This window comes from Coffea eugenioides, chromosome 1 (assembly GCF_003713205.1).
Source record: "Coffea eugenioides isolate CCC68of chromosome 1, Ceug_1.0, whole genome shotgun sequence".
NCBI classification, from domain to species: Eukaryota; Viridiplantae; Streptophyta; class Magnoliopsida; order Gentianales; family Rubiaceae; genus Coffea; species Coffea eugenioides.
In genome coordinates, this window is record NC_040035.1 from 51,471,562 (window position 1) to 51,493,353 (window position 21,792).

Genomic DNA, 21,792 nt, shown 5'->3' on the forward strand with positions numbered 1-21,792 from the left:
GCTTGGATATAACATTTTTACGAGAATGCATCTCGTGGTAGTTCATGAAATGATAGTTGCACTGAGAAATCCAGAAATCCAACTTTTGCCCTCTCAAATATAAATGCATATAAAAGCTATGTGAAAATACACCACTACGAGGGAAGCGCCTGATCCTTCGGGCATGTATGAACATGTAGACTCGAAAGTTCCTGAAAGAATATTCTATTCCGTTTGTGGACTTTCCAGCTAAGAAACGAAATGACGCGCTCCCATGCTTTCAACACGACTCCATTCCTGGTTTAGGGTAGCTGCCTCTGACTTCAACCCGTCTATTAACAATAAACCAACTCACCGCAGTCTTGGATCTATGCCACATAACCCCAGATCATAGTAACGATAACGTACACGGGGAATAAACAAAAAAAAAAAAAAAGCTTAAGCTCAATGCCTAAAATGGCCACAATTGCCAAACAAAAGGGACGAAAAACTGGGAACAGTCGCACATAGAAACTAAAATATAGAGAGAGTCGAACAGCAGCTTAAAAAGTCAACACAAACCATCAGATCGACTCTTCACAGTTGCTTGACACTAAAACAGGGAAACCACACACAAGGAGGTCAATCAGATGTAGGAGTAACAGATCTTGAAACAGATCTAGAAGATGCACTATAACTTTTTGAAGAGCTCCTTGAAGAATAGCTATCCCGAGAAACTCTCCTCCTCCAGCCTTTCCTTCGCCTGGGTGAAAGGCTACGCAAGAAGCTCCGCCTTGAGCTCTTCCTAGGCAGTGGAGAGAGACTCCGAGAATAGCTCCTCCTTGAATGCCTTGGATACCTTGGTGAGACGCTGCGCGAATAACTTCTCCTTGAATATCGCCGGTACCTGGGAGAAATGCTTCGTGAAATGGAACAGTATCGACTTCTTCTTCGGTAACGATCATCAGGTGAATAATCTCTGTAATAGGGGGAGTAAGATCGATCACGCCTGCTTACTGGTGACCTGCCATATGGGGAACGTGGCCGGGAGTACGTCTTGCGTCTGTAGTAGGCATAGTATGGAGAATATGATCTGCGCCGACTGTAGTAAGGAGAGTATGATCTGCTTCTGCTCCTTCCAGATGAATACCGACGACCATAGTAAGGAGAGTAAGATCTGCTTCTGCTTCTGCTCCTGCTATATGTCTCAGATGAATACCGAGGTGAACGGCTACGGCTTCGAGAACAACCTGGAGACCGACGATGCACTGAATGAGTTGCAAGTCAAAAAGGATGGCTAAGCTAAGAGAACACAAACTGCAATTTAATATCCTAAAACCAAATGCAATCACTGTATACCATAAATTTCATACTAAACCACCATCTTACCATGAATAGTTCTCAGCCCAAGGTACCTCCCTGGAGTAGGTGTTCTACCCCTTCGTCTCCTGGCCTGAACATATGTAGACAAGGAATGAGGTCATGAAAATCACATAAATAAAAGGTTTATCCCAGACGGGGGGAACTACTTATTTGGTCAAGAGCAATATTCAAGGACAAGACTTGCCTAAGATTTGAACAACTACCAAATAACATAATAAGTAAATTGCGATATAAAAAGAGAAATGCAGGGCATACAACCCTCTGGTTAAGAGTCTGATATTTGCTTCATGTGATTGGTTTGATTTGTTAATTTGGACTTTGACGAAGAGCTGCTACACACAGCTAACCTGCTTGCAAAGAAACTTCGTGGAAGAGAAGCATAGAACTTTCAAACTCGATAACAAAGGAAGTCCATGATATTAACGGTACGGTACAATAATCTGAAAATGATGCAATAAGCACAACTCAGAAGATAAAAGGGATGGCAGATTACCTTCTCAATAGTTATAACCCTGCCCTCAAGCACAGAATGGTTCAAATACTTGATGCATCTATCAGCCTCCTTAACAGAAGCCATAGTCACAAAACCAAATCCACGGGATTCTCGAGACCATGGATCGATAACAAGGTGGACATCTTCTACCTGTCAAATAAGCATAAAACACAAATGAGACGTCCATCATAACAGTAGGACAGATATCACTGGGAAAAAACCACAATTATATTGTGTCTCAATGGCCCTTTAACAATTTAACAGCACAAAACTCAATTTCCTTAGTGTTGAAGTGTACAAACTGATATGAACTGATCTCAAAGTTCTCCTAATTCATTCCCTAAACATTGTAACAGAGAAATCCACGCACCATATACATCCACAAAAGAATAAGTTGTCATGCTCTGAACAATTGGAAACTGTTCCACAAGGCTAGCAAACTATTGTAGCTCTCTGATCAAACAGAAAGAACTATGCACATTAACAAAAGCATATCATGTGCTCATCTAAAAAGTCGTTGCCTTGTATGTTTCCTTATGACTCTCAACATTCCCAAAAACTGGGTGAATTATTTTCTCATATTACTATCCAGTTCCTGTGCTTATTTTCTTTTCTCGTTAATTTCATAACCACATAAAACCACCCTTTCTGTTAGTTAAGCAACATCAGTGACCACAAAACAATTAGATAAGACCTGTTTGATGCATGATCCACATAAATTTCAACATTAAAAAACATAAAGGTACGCGCAAATACAAAAGACTGCGTACCGTGCCCTCAGTTGAAAAATGCTTTTCAAGTTCTCTCTTTGTGACTCGGGTAGAAAGCCCCGTAACATACAAGTTGTTTCCAGGATTCTCAGCATCACTTGAATCACGACTTCTATAAGCGATAAGAAATACGAAGTCATTATGGAAACAGACTCCAATCAAATTCACAGCTTAGGCCAATGTACTGTGAGTTTTGACTTTCAAATTTCTGGTCAATTTATTTTCACTGTCCAGAAATTTGGGGCTCAAAGAAGAATATATGCTCACCTTGATCGGCTCCTTGACAAGGACCTTGAAACCGACCTATCGTATCGCCTGTAAGGTGAAGGAGAAAGAGAATACCTAAAGAACAAATACCAAAAAATTGTAAATGCTTAAGATACCGAAATGGATGCAATGATCCCTTTAAGGTCCAAACCTACCTTGATCTCCGAGAGTATGACATCTGAAAGAGAAAAAAAACACACAATCAGTTCCAAAAACAAACATTTCCTCTGAGAACTAATTGATATTTCTAAAGAAATTTGATGACATACAAACCATCAACCACGGCATAGCAAATTCCACTATGCTGACTTTAATCCCGTAACTGTGTGGCAATATTCTATGATGTCTCTAACTGAAATTTCAACCTTAACAATACTTGAATCAGATGCTACCAAACAACTACAAAATGCAAATTTCTTCAAAACTTTAGATGAAAAATCTGAAACTATTCAAGGAAGAAATCGTGAAGTCCTCTCTTCATTTCTTCCGTATATATAGAGACAAGTTTCTATCTGATATAGATACTGCATACACAATACCGAGTGTTTTACAAATCGGCAACATCATTTAACAAACCAGCTTGCAGCAATTTTACTTTTCCTAACGAATTAAATGTACCAACATCACACACACTAGTGCTCAGCGAATCAAGAAACTGAATGCACGGTATATGGAATTAGCTGACAAATTCAATTATATAACACGTGCAACTAGATGCACCATGAATTCGAATGAAAAGAAAACCTCTAAACGAATTCTTAGTTCTCATCGAAATTCCAGAACATATCATGCTAACACAAAAAACTTCTATTTCATTTAAAAACGAGGAATTCCTAATTGACACAAAATTTCAATCCCAACAAAAAAAAAAAGATTAAACATCTCGATCTAATATCAGAAATGACTAACCTAGGAAAATAACCAAATTTCGAAATTTAACGCAAAGATTCCAGCTATGGATAAAAGGAAGTGAACTAACTGTTTTAACAAGACTATTTCTGGGAACTCGAAATCTTGTTGAAGTTGCGGAGTCCTCTGATTTCTCTCTCTTCGTTAAGATCTCTCTCGAAAGTCGAAACGGAGTAAAAGAAGGCGAGAGGGTGGGGGTGGGGTTTGCTTATAACTTATAAGCTGAAGTGGGAAGGGAAGCTTCTGGAGCAGCGGACACGAAATTTTATCAAATCTGATTCAGCTTACTGTGGGTTGTTGTTTTATTTTGGGCCGGTTGGAGAATTAGCCTGTCCGTGGCATGTCACCTGTAACGTATTGTAGTAAGTGTTTCGTTTGAGAGATCGAGAACAAATCCACGGCCCAATCTGTCCAGTCCAAAGACAAAAGGGTCGACTTCCAGATGCCGGTTGATGTTAAGATCCTCAAGACCAAATAGGTCATGAAATGACAGCTTAAAACATAAAATTCTTTACCTGCAAAAAAAAAAAATAATAAAAATAAAATTGTGTAGACAATTTTGAAAAATATACAAAATAAAAATAAAAGAGAAAATTAATAATTATCAAAAGTTCGCGGATTCGATAATCATTATAGTACTGTCATATGTAGTTATTTGATAATATGACGCTTTTTTATTGATTATAAGTCATTTTACTTTTGGCCAGTGGGTATACCGTAGGAAATTATAAAATATGATTTACATTATTTGCTGAAATTTAGCTAATTAGTCAATTCATCTTTACTCTTTAACATAACGGTGAATAGACGTAATAGTATAAAGCCAATTAATGAATTTGTATATTGAGGGATAATAAGCATAATTATTGTCAAGTTGTGAGGGACAGTAAACATGAATATTGTTGCTTGTCAGTAGATTCAGTGTAGAATCATTCATTCAATACCCATCAGTTAAGCAACGAACTTCATACTTTTATTTCTTATCATTATGGTAAGGAAAACAGGAATATAAATGGTTGGATAGAGTATTATTTAAAATAATTATTTGAAATAATTACCGTAATTTGGATACCACAATTATTCCAAATAATATTTCGCTTGCATCACAAACACATTTTCCAGCCTACCTTTTTATATTTCCAATCACCTTTTTATCTCACATACATCATATCACAAAAAGTGCTACAGTAATTATTCCAAATAATATTTCAAATAATACACTATCCAAACACTTTTTTTGATGCGATGTATGTGAAATAAAAAGGGGATTGGAAATATAAAAGACAGATTATGAAATATGTTTATGATGTAAACGAAATTTTTTTTTGAAAAAAAATTACTATCCAAACATAGCTATGTTATTTTCTTAACTCGTGTACGTACCCTTTTCCTTTTAGCAAATATCCTTCAAAGTCTATTATCAAACGAGTGGACGGAGTTCATGTATTAATAATATTTAAGAAAAATAAAGTTAAGTAGAAATGGTGCATAAATACAATTTGTAACTTTATATACTTTTAACTTTATCCTTATTAAAGTGACTTATTACTTTACCATCTAAACATAAATTGCCAAGATAATTATGTGTGTAATTATTTTTAACCATTGTCTAACTGTCTCTAAATATTGTAATCACCATAATAACCATTTTTTGATGGGAAAAAAAGTTAAAATCTACAGTTTGCTTTGTTAATGAAAATTTTATGTAAAATTAATTCAAAAGGAAACATTTCTTAATTGTACCCACATCATGGGTGTCTTTGGCATTAGTTATATTTCATTATTATGTACATTCACATGTTTTGGCGTTAGTTATATTGATTATTAAATATTTACATTCACATGTTAGGTTGGACGTGATTTAATTTAACTGAATTAAGGATAAATTATATATGATTTCCTATGATTTCATCTATTATCATATGACCCCTCTTAACATTTCAAAATGCCTACTTCACTCTCTATAAATTTATGTACAGGGAAAGCTTGAAGAAAAACAGCTTATGTAACGTCATTATTTGAAATATTAATAACGTCGTTACTTAAATACTAAATCAATTGATAGTTTATAAATTGGATATTTATACAAATTATAAAAAGGTTGCATGAATATTAAGATTTTATCACACGTGCTTTTAAAGTGCGTTTGGTATAAATGCATAACTGTTGTGCATTCCGTTCCTTTTTCATTTTACATGACCGAAAAGTTTTGTGTCTATTTGAAAACCTCAAGGGAGTCATTTGACATTATGTAAAATCACAGGTGATAATAAGCAATTTACCCATGAATTAATGAACGACTAACGCGTGTACTGTTACAAAGGTGCAACCGAGCCAGGGACTTCCACTTTGGGGAACACATGCAGTTATATATTTCTCCTGCTGAAACCGCGAAACCCAAAACAAAACAATAACGCTACAAACCGCTCCAGTGGAGGAAGCCAGGAAGGAATATGAAGTGAGCAATCGCACGGCACAAAGCAAGCAAGCAGGAAAGCAAAAGAAGTTGGCGCAAGTTCACTTTTTGAAGCAAAATGGACCGAATCGAGGCAGGACAAGAGATGGCTTTCCGGGTTGGATTCACCGGCCACAGCGGTCATCTCACAATAGAGCCTCTTCCTCCGGTTCAACGGTCCACTCCTCTCAGTTCACTCCCTGATTTCATACTCGTAATGCTTCTGCTGGCAACTACTCTTCTCATATACTGAACAATAACTAACTGTAATTAGGTTAGACCCACTCTTAGCTAATAATTTTAGTTTCGTGATTTTTTAGCTTCGAAATTTTGGTCATGGTATGTGAATTCGTTAACTAGGGTTTATGTTAATTCATGGAACTATATGACTACTTGTAGTTGAGCCCAGAACCAAGCCAAATTATTTAGGACAATTATATTATACATTTAGTTGGGCATTGGTTAGTGATATAGTTGTCGCATTTTGGAAATTATATCCCCACGGGCTAGTCAATTGGTAATTTACCTAGGAAACCACACCCCCCCCCCCCAACACACACACACACACACAACAAAAAAAAAGACAACAGTATGTCGGGGCTTATTACTGGAAGGCTTTTAGAGTATATTGTTGAAAATTGCAAAAGCAGTATCTCATAAAGATAGAAGGTTAGCAGCTTTTGTGGTAAATTTAGTGGTAGTGTTTGCTAGAGTAGTTAGTGTTTTTGGTAACAAGGAAGTTTGAAGTGAATTGGGATCGGGCCAGCATGCACACTCATTAATGTTAAAGGGATGCTTGAAAGCAAAATTGATTGTTGGACCCATGCTTGTGTACCTATTCCGCTACTAGTGAATTGGTATTTGCTAGAGATCTCAAAGCTAACTCATAAGTAAAGACTGTTGACAAGGAGGAAAGCAGAAGTAGAAGCAAAGCTAATACATCACTTTGTGCAAAATTTTGAGAAAAACACCTGTTATATGAGACAAACTTTTTGGGACAGAGGCAGTATAAAGAGTTATGGAACCAACATACCACTTTGAGTATTTTCATCCACGAAGTGGATTATAAAATGCATGGTTTGTGAATTTGTAGTTTGACATCGATATTCCGTATAATCCTGCTAAACAACCATTCAAATGCAGCATCCCCCTTGATTACATGGCCTCCCTTTATCAACTGTCAGGAAGTTGCTAAGTATATATACTTCTCAATTGCATTTTGTGATCTATAATTGCCTTTTACTAAGGAAATGGTTCAGTTGTAATTAAGAACAAATGTATTTCCCCCACAAAAAAGGAAAGTATTTTACAGAAATGTAGGAGTTGGAAATATTATGATGCATAAGAATAAATTCTAAGTGGTCTTATACTGATTATTCAGGGTCCCAGGTTGGTCAAATCGTTGTTCTTTTAGAGAGGATATATTTAAGCTGTTGGTTCCTGCTTTTTTTCCTTAACAAAGCCATTATGATCCTTATTAGACTTGCAATTTATAAGGTTTTCTTTTCTTGGCCGGCGTTTTTTTGGGGGGGGGGGGGGGGGGGGGAGGTGGATTTGTATATTAGTAATTCTGGAACATTCAAACCAATCTCTTTTATCTCAGCCCCCTGCATTTCCACGGGAAACGCCAGAATCAATAAAAGAATATATAAAGGAAACGCATCTACTCCCAAGGTTGGATCCTGACGAGTTTTCTGCAGAAAAATCTGGAAAGCAATGGGAATTTGATTGGTTCGACAGAGCTAAAATTCCATTGGAGCCTTCTTTGCCTCGGTCTATAGTTATTCCAACATGGGAATTACCTTTTAGACGTACAAAAAGAAGTTCTGGGCATGATATATGGGAGCCTAGATCAGAACAGGTATTCAAGTTTCTGCTTCCTTCTTCTCCTTTGATTGTAGATCACCTTTAAGTAGTAGCTTGCTATCCCATTCAACAATGTTACTGAGAACTAGTCCTCACTTGGTTCAATTGAAATTTGCGAGTCCTAAGCAGACCTCAAAGTTTCCAATCCTTTGAGTGTTGCATTATAGCTGCTAAATGTTTCTTTGTTTTGGAGTTGAGTTGTGATTATGTTGCAGGTAGATATAGCAGAACTTACAGCAGGAGCTGAGGATTCTGGTGTATTGCCTCGTATTGTTGGACCTGCAAAAGATTATGTAAAAGGAAGCCTCAGCAGCCATCCTTTTCGTCCAGGTGGTTTGGAGGATTCTCATTCTTTGGGGAGGATCCTTCCTGATGGTGCTGTCAATGGTGAATGGGTATGGGAGGTACTTAATGGAGGTCCTGCACAATCTATTGCGCCGAGCTTTAAGGATGGTCTGGATCTAGGTGATCTCAGGGTAATGAGGGTTGATTTGTTTAGATATTGGAAAGCTTCTGCTTCAAGTTGCAAGTTTTATTCTCTATAGCTATTTCATTAATTCTAATGCCATGTCTTCTTTGTATATTTAATATATCAAGGCACACTCAAGTTCATGGAACGTTTTTGTGGATCAGAGTGATGTTAAGCCCGTGCAAGATGTGAAATTGGTCAGTTTTTTGTTTGAATTGCATACGTTATGGTGTTGAGCCTGTGATTCTTTAGGCATGCATGCTTGGGGTTGCATGACTTGTTGAACCTAAATGATAATTGTTTCTACTTCATTTTCTTTCTTGTTAAATTATCTTCTTTCCGTGTTATCTGCAGAATGATTTGTCTTTGCAGTTTGATGACTTGTTTAGAAAAGCTTGGGAAGAGGATGTGTCATGTTATGCTGCAGATGGTCAGTATTCCACAAGTCAATGTTCTGGTTCTAATTTGGTCCTGTTTTTGAAGTGCAATTTATTGGAAAAGATCTTGTTATTGAACACTCAAGCTACTGGGCATTACCTTGCTTCACTTTACCTGTTAAAAAAGAGACATGTTCTACTCTGACCTTAGATATCTGGAGCATCTATAAAATCTGAAGCTCTGAAGAAAAGTTTCTGTCTTGTCCTCAATAAGTTTATAGAATCTGAAATATTTAAGAAAATACCAACTATATCCACCCTCTGTGAATTTAGTATACAGCTTTGGACTTAATTCAGCATTATATTCTTAAACCTGATCAGTAGTCTTTCCAACTTCTTTATTGATGCGTTTTGCTCAGGTAAACCTCTATACATTGTGGTTCCAAAGTGATCCCTAAAAATTGGAAGCCTTTATGCTGTGTCTTTTAATCTCGAAAAAAGTTATGCATCAATCTGGTGGCCAATTTAGTCATGTTATCTGACCATCAATGTGGAAATATTGATTAAAGCATTTCTAGGGCGTATATTTGTTCGTGTGACTACTAAACTTCTGTTTGACATTGATTCAGTGGAAACATGAATGCTGACCTCCTCTTTATGTGAACACCAATTTAAGCTTTAGAACTGAAGATCATAATTTTGAGCTTGTTATTTGCTCTTCTCCCCCCCCCCCCTCTCTCCTCACTTTGGTTCTTAGTCTTTCATTCTCTCTCTCACACAGAGATGCTTGTGATACTGTATGTAGGTGACACATCAAAGGTCCAAGTAGAAACAAAAGAATTAGGCTCTGTTGAATCAGAGTCAGAAACTAACGTAGATAATTCTTCAGTGGCCAGTAATATTGCAAAGATTGAATCATCTGTTTTGGATGAGGTATTGTCTGCTGAATTACAAGCAACAACTACAATCCTCAATGGAGATCAAGATGGTAGCATTGAACAGCCAAAAAAGGTAGAGATTTATCAGAGTGGCGTTGAACTGCTTATTTTTCTTATGTGAACTTTGTAAATATGAAAGCATCGCCTGTAATGTTCTTGGTGAAGTCCTACCTGGTGTGGTTGCTGGTGCATTGCTCAAGTAAAAAATGAAAAGATATGTAAATGTCGAACAATTGAAACTATTCTTTTCTTTGACAAAATTGTTGAATAAAATACTTGCAGGCATGGGTTGTCAGTGGAGCCAGTGGAAAGATAGTGGAACAGTTTCATGAACTTGTTCCTGACATGGCACTTAATTTTCCGTTCGAATTGGATCCATTCCAAAAGGAGGTAATAGTTTTTGATAACTCATTTTTACTTTTGTATGCACGTTTCTTTTATAATTATTGTGGTTGAATACACTGGGATTCATAGATTAGGAGTTAAAGCCTCTTCTGTATTTACTATTTAAGCAGTTTTTTTGAATAGATTCTGTTTTCTTCTGAACATAAACATTTTAACTGAAGAATAAAACTCTGTTTTGTGGACAACTACTGGGAGGACTAGTTTGGTCTCATTTTTAATTAACTTATTTGTAAGCTAGCTCATTCTCGGAACAAGTTCCTAGAAGAGGTTTTTTTTCCTTAACTAAGCAAAAAGTTTTCTAACACAGTTAACGGTGTAATTCTTGAAAGACTGTTTCTTTGCAGTAGAAGTAGTTTTGATTCTGAACTGTGTCAATTACAGGCCATCTATTATCTTGAAAGGGGAGACTCTGTTTTTGTGGCAGCTCACACATCTGCTGGAAAGACAGTTGTTGCAGAGTATGCATTTGCTTTGGCAACAAAAGTATGACGTTTTTGGCAACTTGTGCTATGTTACCCCTTAATTCTTATTACAAGGACTGCTTCTTGTCTATCATGGGGACTGATATTTGTAAAGCACCTTATGCTAATTTGTGCTCTGCTTTCCTGTTGAAGAACTTGACTTGCTGATGTTTTGCAGCATTGCACGAGAGCTGTATATACTGCTCCCATCAAGACCATCAGTAACCAAAAGTACAGGGACTTTTGTGGGAAATTTGATGTGGGTCTTCTCACTGGTGATGTCAGTTTGAGGCCAGAGGCCTCTTGTCTTATCATGACTACAGAGATATTGAGATCAATGCTCTATCGTGGTGCTGACATCATACGTGACATAGAATGGGTAAGTCTAAACTGCTAGAACATTGTAGCACTACACTGTGTGAAAAGTATATGTGGCGGATTTTTTTCCCTTCTGTCAATTTGTGTTCCTTTGCTGTTGTAAGCTTTACTTCCTTTCGAGTTATTCTCCTGACAATTGTTTATTTCTTTGTTGTTATTGAAATGGAAGGATAGGTAATATTTGATGAAGTTCATTATGTGAATGATGTTGAAAGAGGTGTTGTTTGGGAAGAAGTTATTATCATGCTCCCCAGGCATATTAACTTTGTCCTGCTCTCAGCCACGGTATGTCTTGGTGTCAATTTTGATTTGCACTTAATAATTTCACACAATTTTATAGAAAAGAACGAGTTTTCTAACTCTATCCCTAATGTTATTGTGTTCATCACTTGCAAAATTGTCAACTTGCTGCACAAATGTGTCAATATATTGTCAGCTGTTCATACTGTACGTTATAAGTAGGTTCAAGTGCGTGGTAGATAAGTAGAGTTGAATAGGTGAAGATTTATATGTGAGCTGTGGCTTATGATGCATAAAATGAGGTGTCTTGCTTATGATGGTTTCTATTGAGGTACAAGTGTCTCAGCTCTCCATTGCCATGTGGATGGAATTTCAAACTGTTAGTGCCTGGCTATGTTGTGATCAATAAAATAAATGAGCTGTTGTTTATGATGGTTTTTATTGAGGTACAGGTAGCTCACCTCTCCTTAACCCTGTAAAATGAAATTTCAAACTAGTATTGGCTAGATTCTATAATAATTGTGCATTTAAATGCCTTGTTTCAGGGCACTTTTGGAGTGTGCATTAAGATTAAGATTGCGGGTTCAATAGGTCTATGTTCAATTTATTTTTCTGCAATTTTGCAGAAGGAAGTTATCTGTTGATAGTTTATGGTGTCAATCAAAAGTTTGCTACTTGCTATCAATATTGCTTAGGTTTGATCCTGTTACCATGGAAGCAAATTTATCTGCTGAACTGCAATGCAGCCATATTTCCGGAGATCCAGAAAGAACCTAGATATGCAGTAAATAGCCTCTTAAGGAAGATAAAATTCTTGAATAGTATTGACATCTCCAGCTTTTCATTATAAAGTAGCTAGAAAAATTTTCCAAATGCTTCAATATAATCAACAACTGAGCTCCTATTTTTGATAACTTCTTTTGAGGAGGAAATTTTGGTTCGGAAATGTACTGGTTTGTTACTTTTGTATCTTTACCTCTTATTTTTGCACCTGGAAAGCTTAGATGCCAGTACTCTTATCATGTTGTATGAAAGGTTAGGTGAGGCCTGTGATTTTATCCTTTGTTTCTGAAGTTATACAAGTGCTAAGTAGATTGTGTTATTTTCAAATAAAGGTGAATGTTTATATGTTTGAACAAATAGAAATTTTAAAAGATAGCTTATATGGTACATGATACATAAACATTTTAATGTTCTGCTATCTTATATACCACCCTACCCACCCTATCAAAAGAAGAAGACAGGGTGAATAAATGTGGAAAAACTGTAAGCTTAAGTAACAATTACTGTACATTTTTCCTTGAGGTTGCTTGATTTTCTTCAATATTTATTTGTGATTCACATGGATTTTTCATTTTTTTTTAATATATATGATAGATAGGAAGATTGCTTCTTGATCCACCTTTAGCTTTTATAGACTTCTTCTAAAACTTTTGTCGACTTTGATGCTTCAATGGAAAAATGGCAAGCGTATGTCAAATTCTGCTGATGGTTTGGCCTTAGATAGCCTTCTCCTTGGCATGTGAAAAAATGCTCTTTCTGGAAACTGCTTTTGCAACACTCAGTTTCCAATGAGAAGCCTTAATTGATCTTCTCTGTTAAGTATTGTGCATTGCGTGGTGCTTAGTTTTGTCAACTGAGATCTCTCAGAAGAGATTTTATGTTTTTATCTCTGTAGAATGTTCCTTGAACCTTTTTTCTGCTATTCACACTTCAATGTGGTCTATGTATTGAATTGTGTTTTCTAGGTACCAAATACAATTGAGTTTGCTGATTGGATTGGTCGGACAAAGAAAAAGCAAATTCGTGTGACTGGGTTAGTAGCATCTCTTCTTTAATGGGTCACACATGATACAAACTTGATCATTGTTAAATTCATTTTCTCATTCCCTGTGCTCCCCTTAGGTTAGCAGATTGAGATATTTGGTAGTTAGAGTTTTCTCAAGTTACTCTATGGGACTTTTTTTGTTTATCAGGACAACAAAGAGACCTGTCCCTTTGGAGCACCACCTCTTTTATTCTGGAGAGCTTTACAAAGTCTGTGAAAATGAAGAGTTTGTGCCTAAAGGACTGAAAGCTGCCAAAGATGCTAGTAAGAGGAAGACCACAAGTGCTGTTGCTGGTGGAGCTGGATCTTATCCTGGGTCTTCTCCATCCAATAATAGGGCTCGAGCTCACAGGCATGAAAGTTCTCATCAGGGAAAACAGACCAGGCATTCTGGATCCCAGAACTTAGGGAACTCTCGGGCTGTCTGGGGAAACCAGAACAATGGCCTTGGCCCTAATACAGGGTTGAGGAGATCAGAGGCTACAATGTGGCTATCGCTGATTAACAAGCTGTCAAAGAAATCCTTGTTACCTGTATGTGTGAATATTTGGATTTTATATAGAATTTGGAGTATATCTTTGATTATAAGGAACTTATATGCTGTTGGTGTCACATAGTGCAAGTAGAGAAGAATCAATTTTAATTAGAATATTCCAGATAATTTCTTTTCTAGTCAGTAAGAAAGTCTCATTATCACATGCTGATTTTAAATGCATGCGATCAAATAAATTCAACTTTTCTCTTGTATAGTTTGCAGTAGTGGTCAGGCTAAATTTGAGCATAACTGCTAATTGAGTTTTTTTTTTTCTTTTTACCTCAATTCATCTGCTCAGGTGGTTATGTTTTGTTTCTCAAAGAATCGGTGTGATAAATCAGCTGATAGTATGACCACAACTGACCTTACAACTAGTTCGGAGAAAAGTGAGATTCGGATCTTCTGTGATAAAGCATTTTCACGGCTAAAGGGGTCCGATAGGAACCTACCACAGGTGCTGTATAATTGGAAACCTTTTACCTGTATATCCAACGTGTTATTAACAGATTTTTCAGAGTTCAAAAACTTCTTTTAGTGATACAGATTGTCAGAGTTCAAAGCCTTCTTCACCGGGGCATTGGTGTGCATCATGCTGGACTGCTTCCAATTGTCAAGGAAGTAGTTGAAATGCTTTTCTGTCGTGGTTTGGTCAAGGTAAGTAGTTTACTTGTAGAAGCATAGTTTCTTTACCAGTGGTTTGCTTGCATGCATGTTATTCACTGCTTGATCCCAGAAATTAGGCCAACTTAGATGATCAACTATGGACACTGGTGTCCTACCAGAAAATTAGCAGGGATACTAAAGACATTGGTTGACAGATCAAGATCTACAAATTGGTGCTAGGCGATTTTGAAGATATAAAATATAATTTTTGAAGTTATTTGGTAACTGTTAAAGGAAATAAGAAGTGCTGCATATTGAGAAGACAATGCAAGAAGTATTGAGTAGTTTGTGAACTATTAATATGTGCAAAGCACAAAGAAAAGGATTGTCAAACATTTATCAAAATTTCCAATTCTTTTATTGCTTAAATGTTTAAAGATTCGAAAATCCAGATAAAGTAGTTATTGATATGAACTTGGGAGCATTTTGCCTCGAGTGAAATTAGGATGTAGATGAGCAAAAGTAGAACAAGAAATCTTCTTGGATAATCATTTACCTTTGATTACTTATCAGTATGGTGGGAGGGATCGTAATAACAGAATGATGCCCAAGTGATGATGAAATTCTTGAAAGCTTACAGATTGCTGAAATCTTTGACGGTGGCTTAGGTTAATTATGACATTTTTGTTTTTGGCGTCACTGCTCGCTGTTTATTTCTCAGGCAGGGTTGGGGTGTCATTTGGATAAACTATTTTCTTTCCACAGGTTTTATTCTCAACTGAGACATTTGCAATGGGAGTGAACGCCCCTGCAAGGACAGTAAGTGAACATCCATTCCTGCTATTGGTAAAATTACATTTATCTTCCTGAAATTTTTCATTTGACTGCATTTTAAAGTGTGCTGGTTTGTTGTACCGTTAATTGACCCTTAAAGTTTGTATAGTTCTTGTCTTTACTTCTACTTTTCTGATGTTCATGTTTTTATTTGCATGTTATTGTTGTTTGAGAAGCAGTTTTGATCTGTAAGTCAATAGCTTTAGAGAATTTGCTTCCACACTTCCCATAGAAGTAAATTACACATGTCTGGTAGCAGGTTGTTCATGGTAACATAGCCAAGCATTGGTTCTAAGTCAACTCTGTAATTTTCTGTTCATTTGTCACCCATGCTTCAAAGGTAATTACTTATCCGTTAGTACATGGCGGGTTTCTAATTGCATAATACTTCCAAGCTTTTTCTGTTGAATTGTGTACTGTAAATCTCGCACTTACTGTAGCTCCCTAAAAAATTGTGGTAATTTTTTATTGCTGATGTTACCCTTAAATCTAACTATGTATCCAAACTCAAATCCAGGTTTAATTTGTTTTAAAGATTGTTTGTGATAAATGATTGTTGCCCAGTGCCATGACAAGGATTTTGGATCCACAACATTTGAACTGTGGGTTTGATAGGAGGGTGGCTTGATTAGTTTGGGATGTAACCAAATCAATGGCCATTAAAATACGGATTTAGTTTGGCGCTCTTTTTCTTACCTTGGTGGAGTTCATTCTTAAGGAATTCGATCTGTAGGATCTACTACTCTTCCAATTAGTATGGATTTGTGAAACAGTCTCTCTTCTTACTTCACTCTGTGTGTGCATTTACTGACCCTGTTGGTGGATCATTGACCATGTACATTACCTATTTGGCAGGTGGTGTTTGATACTTTAAGGAAGTTTGATGGCAAGGAATTTAGACAGTTACTCTCAGGAGAGTATACTCAGATGGCTGGTCGTGCTGGGAGGAGAGGACTGGATGAGACTGGTACAGTTATTGTCATGTGTCGTGATGAAATCCCCGATGAGGGAGATCTAAAGCCTGTGATAGTTGGTAGGCCAACTAGGCTTGAATCTCAATTTCGACTGACCTATATCATGATCCTGCATCTCCTCCGTGTTGAAGAACTGAAGGTATATAACATATTACTTAATCAAGGTTATTAGTAATAGATGTGTCCTCACTGAAGTTGCTGCTTTAACCAGTTTCTTGTTGACACATACAAATACATAAAGATCTGTCATAATAGAAAATAGGAATCGCTAGTATTGCAATGTTAGCCAGTACACTTTCAATTGGCAAATTTTCTTTTCATATTTTCCCCTTGTGTGATATTTTGCCATTATTGGCCAATTGTGTTCATGATTTCCTCCTAGTCAACTATCTCAGCAGCAGAGCTTAACTTCTAATTCCTGTACAATTGAGCGAATAGCTTCAAAGTTTATGCAAACTGAATGACATGTCCAGGAAAATTTTAGCCATTGCCCAAATGACACTGCAGGGAAATTTTAGCTTTAGCCTAAATTTTAAGTTTCTCTTTTATGAGTAGATTGTTAGGGCACTGTTAATAGAATTGGTTTGTGCTGTGGTCAGTCCTGTACATCATTGGCAGAATATCAAGATCTAGGAGATATGTAGGTTACATTCTTTAACAGTTGGCAAATTTTACATGATAGGTTGATAATATCTCACTGTTAGCTCTAAAATGGACCTCCATCTAAAGCCAACATTTTATGTCCATCAGCTTGATTTTTTCTGGAATGGTACATTATTGGGTACATGGATTGAGCTTTTTGGTTAGTAGTTTGGGATATTGGGTGATGGCTTTATTTCTCAGTAGTGGTTATAGGTTAAATTTGCTTATCTGTTTCAAAAAATTGCAGGTGGAGGATATGCTAAAAAGAAGTTTTGCTGAATTCCATGCTCAGAAAAAACTTCCCGAGAAACAGCAACTTCTAATGCGAAAGCTTGCCCAGCAAACAAAAACTATTGAGTAAGGACACAGCGAAGAGTCTCATGGCAGAAATTTTGCAACTAGGGCTATTTAGATATTCTTTTGCATGCATTTGTTTCATTGCCAACCCTTGCCAGGAAAATAATGTGGTTGTGCCTATCTTAGTTTTCGTTGTAAATACCATATATATGCATTATTAATGCTATCCTCCCCCCCCCCCCCCCCTTTCTGTTGTGAGCAAATTAAAGACTATGATCACATGTGTGTACCTTCCTTGCAAGTGCATCACTTGTGCCACTTTATATAGGGTTTAAATAAACTTCTGTGTTGCATTTAGATGCATAAAGGGTGAACCAGCAATAGAGGAGTACTACGAGATGTCCTCAGAAGCTGACACACATAGCACCAAGATAGTGGAGGCAGTCATGCAGTCCCCTGGCTCCCAGCATTATCTTAGTCCTGGAAGAGTGGTGGTTGTAAAATCAGAGTCAGTAAGTTCACATTCCTAGTTCTTACCTTCACTGTGGTGAAAATTACTACTTGTATCCTTCTCTGTTATCCTTTAGAATTTTGTTCCCTCCTTTCTATTTGTTGATTGTCTTCATAGTTCCTTGTTAGAAAGGTAATTTTTTTTTTGGATGTTATTCAATCTGTTGCCGTGCATGAGTTTCAAGTCCTAAGGACTCAACGCCCAGGACCACTTATGCCTCATCACTGGTAGTTACTAGATTCTTGGACTTGATTGTTTTACCTTTTTGATAGATGCTTGAAATCAGGTTTTAGTCAAATCTTTGGTTGTCTTTCCGGATTGCCTTGACAAAATTTGTTATTCATGAGTGGCTTAAAGTTGCTTAGCTATAATGAGACAGATACAGGTCATTTGCTTTTTCTAATGGAACAATGATTTTTGGCCGAGTTTAATAGATCTTTAACTCATGGGGTAACATTAGTTGGATCACATGAGTGTGGCAGCATTCCAAAATTTGCTGACATTTTTCCATTCCATTGGCATCTGGCAGGCCCAGGATCACTTGCTAGGCGTTGTTGTGAAAGCACCTTCTTCTAACAATAAGCAGTACATAGTTTTTGTGCTGATGCCTGAATTGCCTTTGACATTGCAAAACCCATCAGATAGTAGCAACTTGAAGGATGATAAAGGTGCTGGTTTACAGATATTGATACCTAAGTCAAAACGTGGTCTGGAGGATGATTATTATTCTTCAGTCACTTCTCGGAGAGGTTCAGGTGTTGTCAACATTAAATTACCTCATCGTGGTACTGCTGCTGGGATGAATTATGAAGTTCGAGGAATTGATAACAAAGAGTTCCTTTCAATATGCAATTGCAAAATAAAGATTGATCAAGTTCGACTTCTGGAAGATGTCAGTGCTGGAGCCTACTCGAATACTGTACAGCAGCTGCTGTTATTGAAATCTGATGGAAATAAGTACCCTCCACCTCTAGATCCAGTCAAAGGTTTGTAAGTGAACTGTTTAAGCTTATGGTCACCAGTACCCTCTAATTGGACTTTGGTTGTCATTTATCATTGGTCTCACCTGTTTGGTTATTGAAAGAAAAATGCTTGTGGAGTACAAGATCTATGTGCAACTGCTATTTCTGGGGGGTGTGGATATATCATTCTTGTTGACAATAATAAATCCTCACAGATAGTTATTCTCTATTATATTTGTTTGCCCAAACTAGAATTATAAGGAAAAAAAACATATAACCATCACGTGACTGCCTGGGAATGCTTTTGCAAGTCTAAGATTATCATATGAATGGATTTGGTTTCCTCCAGGAAAATTCTGTAGGTCACTTCCAGTTGCTAAATAGTGGTTTGAGTAGTATAATACCAGTAACTGGTTTAGTACTTGATAGAACTGAAGAGTATTTAAAAAATTAAGTTGTTTTGTCAGTGATGCACATCATCTACAGATGATTAGGACATGTAAATCCCCTGGAACAATGGACAGGTATGTTGCCTTGGAGTATCTGCTAGTTTTATAAGATTGTCATCTTGCAATTTAGTGCTAGACACTTTTGACAAAGTGGCTTCTGCCAGCTTCAGACTTAGGCTGACTCATATGCAAGTATGTTGAAGGAAGTTAATTGGCCTCAAATCTACTCTCTGTGAGTTATGGTTTTCATGATCTGTTGGTTGTTAGCATTAGGGTGCTGAGGGTGGAAATTGATGTGCATTTACCATTCTGGCACAGATGATAAATAGAATCAGTTTTTATCGCCTCGTTAACTTGTGTTGTCTTCTTTCAGTTGGAAATTAGAAGATTTGATGTTTAAATCCATAACAAGTGTGAAAAATCTGAGAAATGTGCACCAATCTTGCTATGCTCTTATTTTTTTAAAAATAATCTGCTTTCTTTCTAGGCTCTCTTATTCTCCCCTAGCTTTGCATCTGATGGGATTGTGTAACAGATCTGAAGCTGAAAGACCTAGATGTTGTTAAAGCTTATCATAAATTGAACATTTTGTTGCAAAAGATGGCACAAAATAAATGCCACGGATGTGTCAAATTGGAGGAGCATATTAAGTTAGCCCGTGAATTGAAGCGGCACAGAGAGGAAGTCAATGCCTTGAAGTTCGAAATGTCAGATGAAGCACTGCAGCAAATGCCTGATTTTCAGGGTCGGGTATGTGATGTTTTGCATTGCAAAATGCGGATTTGGCATGCATGATCTTAGAATTGGATTAGCCTGTTACAAATAATGCATATCTTTGCAGATTGATGTTTTGAAGGAAATCGGTTGTGTAGATGCTGACCTTGTGGTTCAAATAAAAGGCCGTGTTGCTTGTGAAATGAATTCTGGGGAGGAATTAATATGCACTGAGTGCTTGTTTGAGAATCAGTTCGATGACTTGGAACCAGAAGAAGCTGTGGCAATTATGTCTGCCTTTGTCTTTCAGCAGAAAAATACCTCTGAACCTTCTCTTACACCAAAGCTTTCTCTGGCTTGTAAGAGGTAACATTTTAAACTCTCATCCTCCTCCCCCGGGCCAACCCACCACCACCAGGATTTGTTCGTAACACTTCTAGTATCTCATTTCTTTTTTTAAGTGGATGCTATTTTGGGTAGATTATGAAGAAAACGGAGTTCTTTGGATCTGTGCAGAAACTAGCACAATATAGTATCCAAAGCTTTTTAATGTCCCCATGTAATTTTTTATCAAATGAGCTTGGAGTATTCTCAGGAACTTGTTCTTATAGTTGGTGCAGGGGTTTTGCCCTTGTATGGTTTCAAAATGCATTTTTGCTTTTATTATTTTTATTTTTATTTTTTGGTTCAAGGGGAGACTCTAAGCTTCCAAATGCGAAAGAGGAGGGCGTGATAGTCGAACTAGGGACCTTAAGTAAAATGCTTAGAGTTTGATGATCTGGTCAACAAGGATTTTACTGAATGGTTAAGGGGTTTCTTAAGATTTGCATATACTAATTGTCATCCCTTTTCCATAAATACTTTTTTCCGGTGGATTACAAGATTTTGGTTAATTAACATTCTGCCAATGAAAAAAAAAACTGACTTTCTACCATGCCTTAATGTCTTGAAATAAGTTGATGTCTCAGTATAAAAAGTTTCAAAGTTCGGCCAAGTTGCTAATTGCAGGAATTCATTTGTGGTGGTTATTTCTTGAAATGTTCTTCCATTTGCTCTCGAACTTTGCTTGTTAAGATTTGTGGTCCGCCTAATGCTGAGGCGTTGTAGAAATGAAAGATATGTCAATTCTTTCCCTTCATCATCGTCTTCCTCTTCTTTTTTTTCTTTTTTGTTATTTGGGGTCTAAATTGATTTATATAATTATATGTATTGGTTTTGCTTTTTCCCAAACCTTACTGTAACCTTGTTGATGTAGTTGTCTCCAGTAGAAAGACTTTCTAGTCTCATTTTTACTTTGACTTGTATGTTCATTTCATTTCCCTGGAACCCAGATTGTACGATACAGCAATAAGGCTAGGTCAACTTCAAGCAAGCTTCAAAATACAGATCGATCCAGAAGAGTATGCTCGGGAGAATCTCAAGTTTGGTCTCGTTGAAGTGGTTTACGAATGGGCAAAGGTCGGCTATGTCTGTTTCTCTCTCTCCCCCCCCCACCCCTTCCTTTTTTTTTAAGGAGGGGAGGGTTGGGGCATGCACTCTGCCCTAATTCTTCTTTACATGCCTGTTTAAACCATTCTCGTTAATTAGTCTCTTGCTTCTCCTCTCAGAAACTTCTGAATGTGATCTGCTTTTCTTTTGCCAGGGCACTCCATTTGCTGATATTTGTGAACTCACTGATGTTCCTGAAGGTTTGATAGTCAGGACCATAGTTAGATTGGATGAGACATGCCGTGAATTTAAAAATGCTGCTGCGATCATGGGTAATTCTGCCCTTTACAAGAAAATGGAAACTGCTTCGAATGCCATAAAGCGCGACATTGTCTTTGCTGCTAGCTTGTACGTCACAGGGTTGTAACCTTGTTGAAGTCGAAAGGCCTTGATTTGTGCCAATCACCAATACATGTAAATGGACTCTTCTTGTACACTAGTCATCACCATGAATTGGCTGATTTTTTTAGTTAGAGTTTGAGATTTTTTAGTATTCGTGATCTACTTGTTAGGATGAACTTATTGAGAATTATCAAGCTTAACTAATCGCTTTGATATGTATATGATAAAATGGTGAAGAAAATTA

At 37.0% G+C, this 21,792-nt stretch overlaps 2 protein-coding genes across 8 annotated transcripts; one reads left to right on the top strand and one right to left on the bottom strand.

The window, feature by feature from the left end:
• Positions 1 to 41: 41 nt before the first annotated feature.
• On the bottom strand, positions 42 to 3,965 carry LOC113783761 (serine/arginine-rich splicing factor SR45a). 7 transcript variants are annotated; one of them, XM_027292008.1, is made up of 7 exons: positions 3,851 to 3,965; positions 3,027 to 3,049; positions 2,872 to 2,919; positions 2,605 to 2,716; positions 1,835 to 1,984; positions 1,348 to 1,411; positions 42 to 1,208 (listed from the first exon to the last, which is right to left on the bottom strand). In XM_027292008.1, the coding sequence occupies exons 2-7, from the start codon at positions 3,047 to 3,049 to the stop codon at positions 601 to 603; spliced, it is 1,005 nt and encodes a 334-aa protein (XP_027147809.1). In that variant the 5' UTR covers positions 3,851 to 3,965; the 3' UTR covers positions 42 to 600. The 7 variants fall into 7 exon arrangements, 6 of the variants coding, with proteins under 6 accessions (XP_027147809.1, XP_027185807.1, XP_027147840.1 ...); XM_027330006.1 differs by having other exon boundaries at positions 2,872 to 2,946; XM_027292039.1 differs by having other exon boundaries at positions 3,781 to 3,965.
• Positions 3,966 to 6,186: 2,221 nt separating this feature from the next.
• LOC113762721 (DExH-box ATP-dependent RNA helicase DExH11) lies at positions 6,187 to 21,701 on the top strand. The gene is made up of 23 exons (XM_027306294.1): positions 6,187 to 6,449; positions 7,839 to 8,096; positions 8,317 to 8,577; positions 8,699 to 8,767; positions 8,925 to 9,000; positions 9,753 to 9,958; positions 10,168 to 10,275; positions 10,672 to 10,773; positions 10,930 to 11,130; positions 11,304 to 11,414; positions 13,118 to 13,185; positions 13,346 to 13,730; positions 14,031 to 14,186; positions 14,276 to 14,386; positions 15,101 to 15,154; positions 16,025 to 16,282; positions 17,033 to 17,142; positions 17,441 to 17,594; positions 18,123 to 18,579; positions 19,540 to 19,754; positions 19,846 to 20,084; positions 21,050 to 21,176; positions 21,361 to 21,701. Exons 1-23 carry the CDS (start codon positions 6,315 to 6,317, stop codon positions 21,571 to 21,573), a joined length of 4,074 nt encoding a protein of 1,357 aa, XP_027162095.1. The 5' UTR covers positions 6,187 to 6,314; the 3' UTR covers positions 21,574 to 21,701.
• The last annotated feature ends 91 nt before the right edge of the window (positions 21,702 to 21,792 follow it).

Bases quoted from the DNA above. Each gene is read 5' to 3' on its own strand.
- LOC113783761 (XM_027330006.1), bottom strand. From the start codon at position 3,049: ATGTCATACTCTCGGAGATCAAG. The intron at 2,717-2,871 runs GTGAGCATATAT...TATCGCTTATAG, and splicing joins TTGTCAAGGAGCCGATCAAG to AAGTCGTGATTCAAGTGATG. The intron at 1,412-1,834 runs GTAATCTGCCAT...ACATATGTTCAG, and splicing joins GGGTTATAACTATTGAGAAG to GCCAGGAGACGAAGGGGTAG.
- LOC113762721 (XM_027306294.1), top strand. From the start codon at position 6,315: ATGGACCGAATCGAGGCAGGACAAGAGATGGCTTTCCGGGTTGGATTC. The intron at 10,276-10,671 runs GTAATAGTTTTT...TGTCAATTACAG, and splicing joins TGGATCCATTCCAAAAGGAG to GCCATCTATTATCTTGAAAG. The intron at 11,131-11,303 runs GTAAGTCTAAAC...ATGGAAGGATAG, and splicing joins TCATACGTGACATAGAATGG to GTAATATTTGATGAAGTTCA.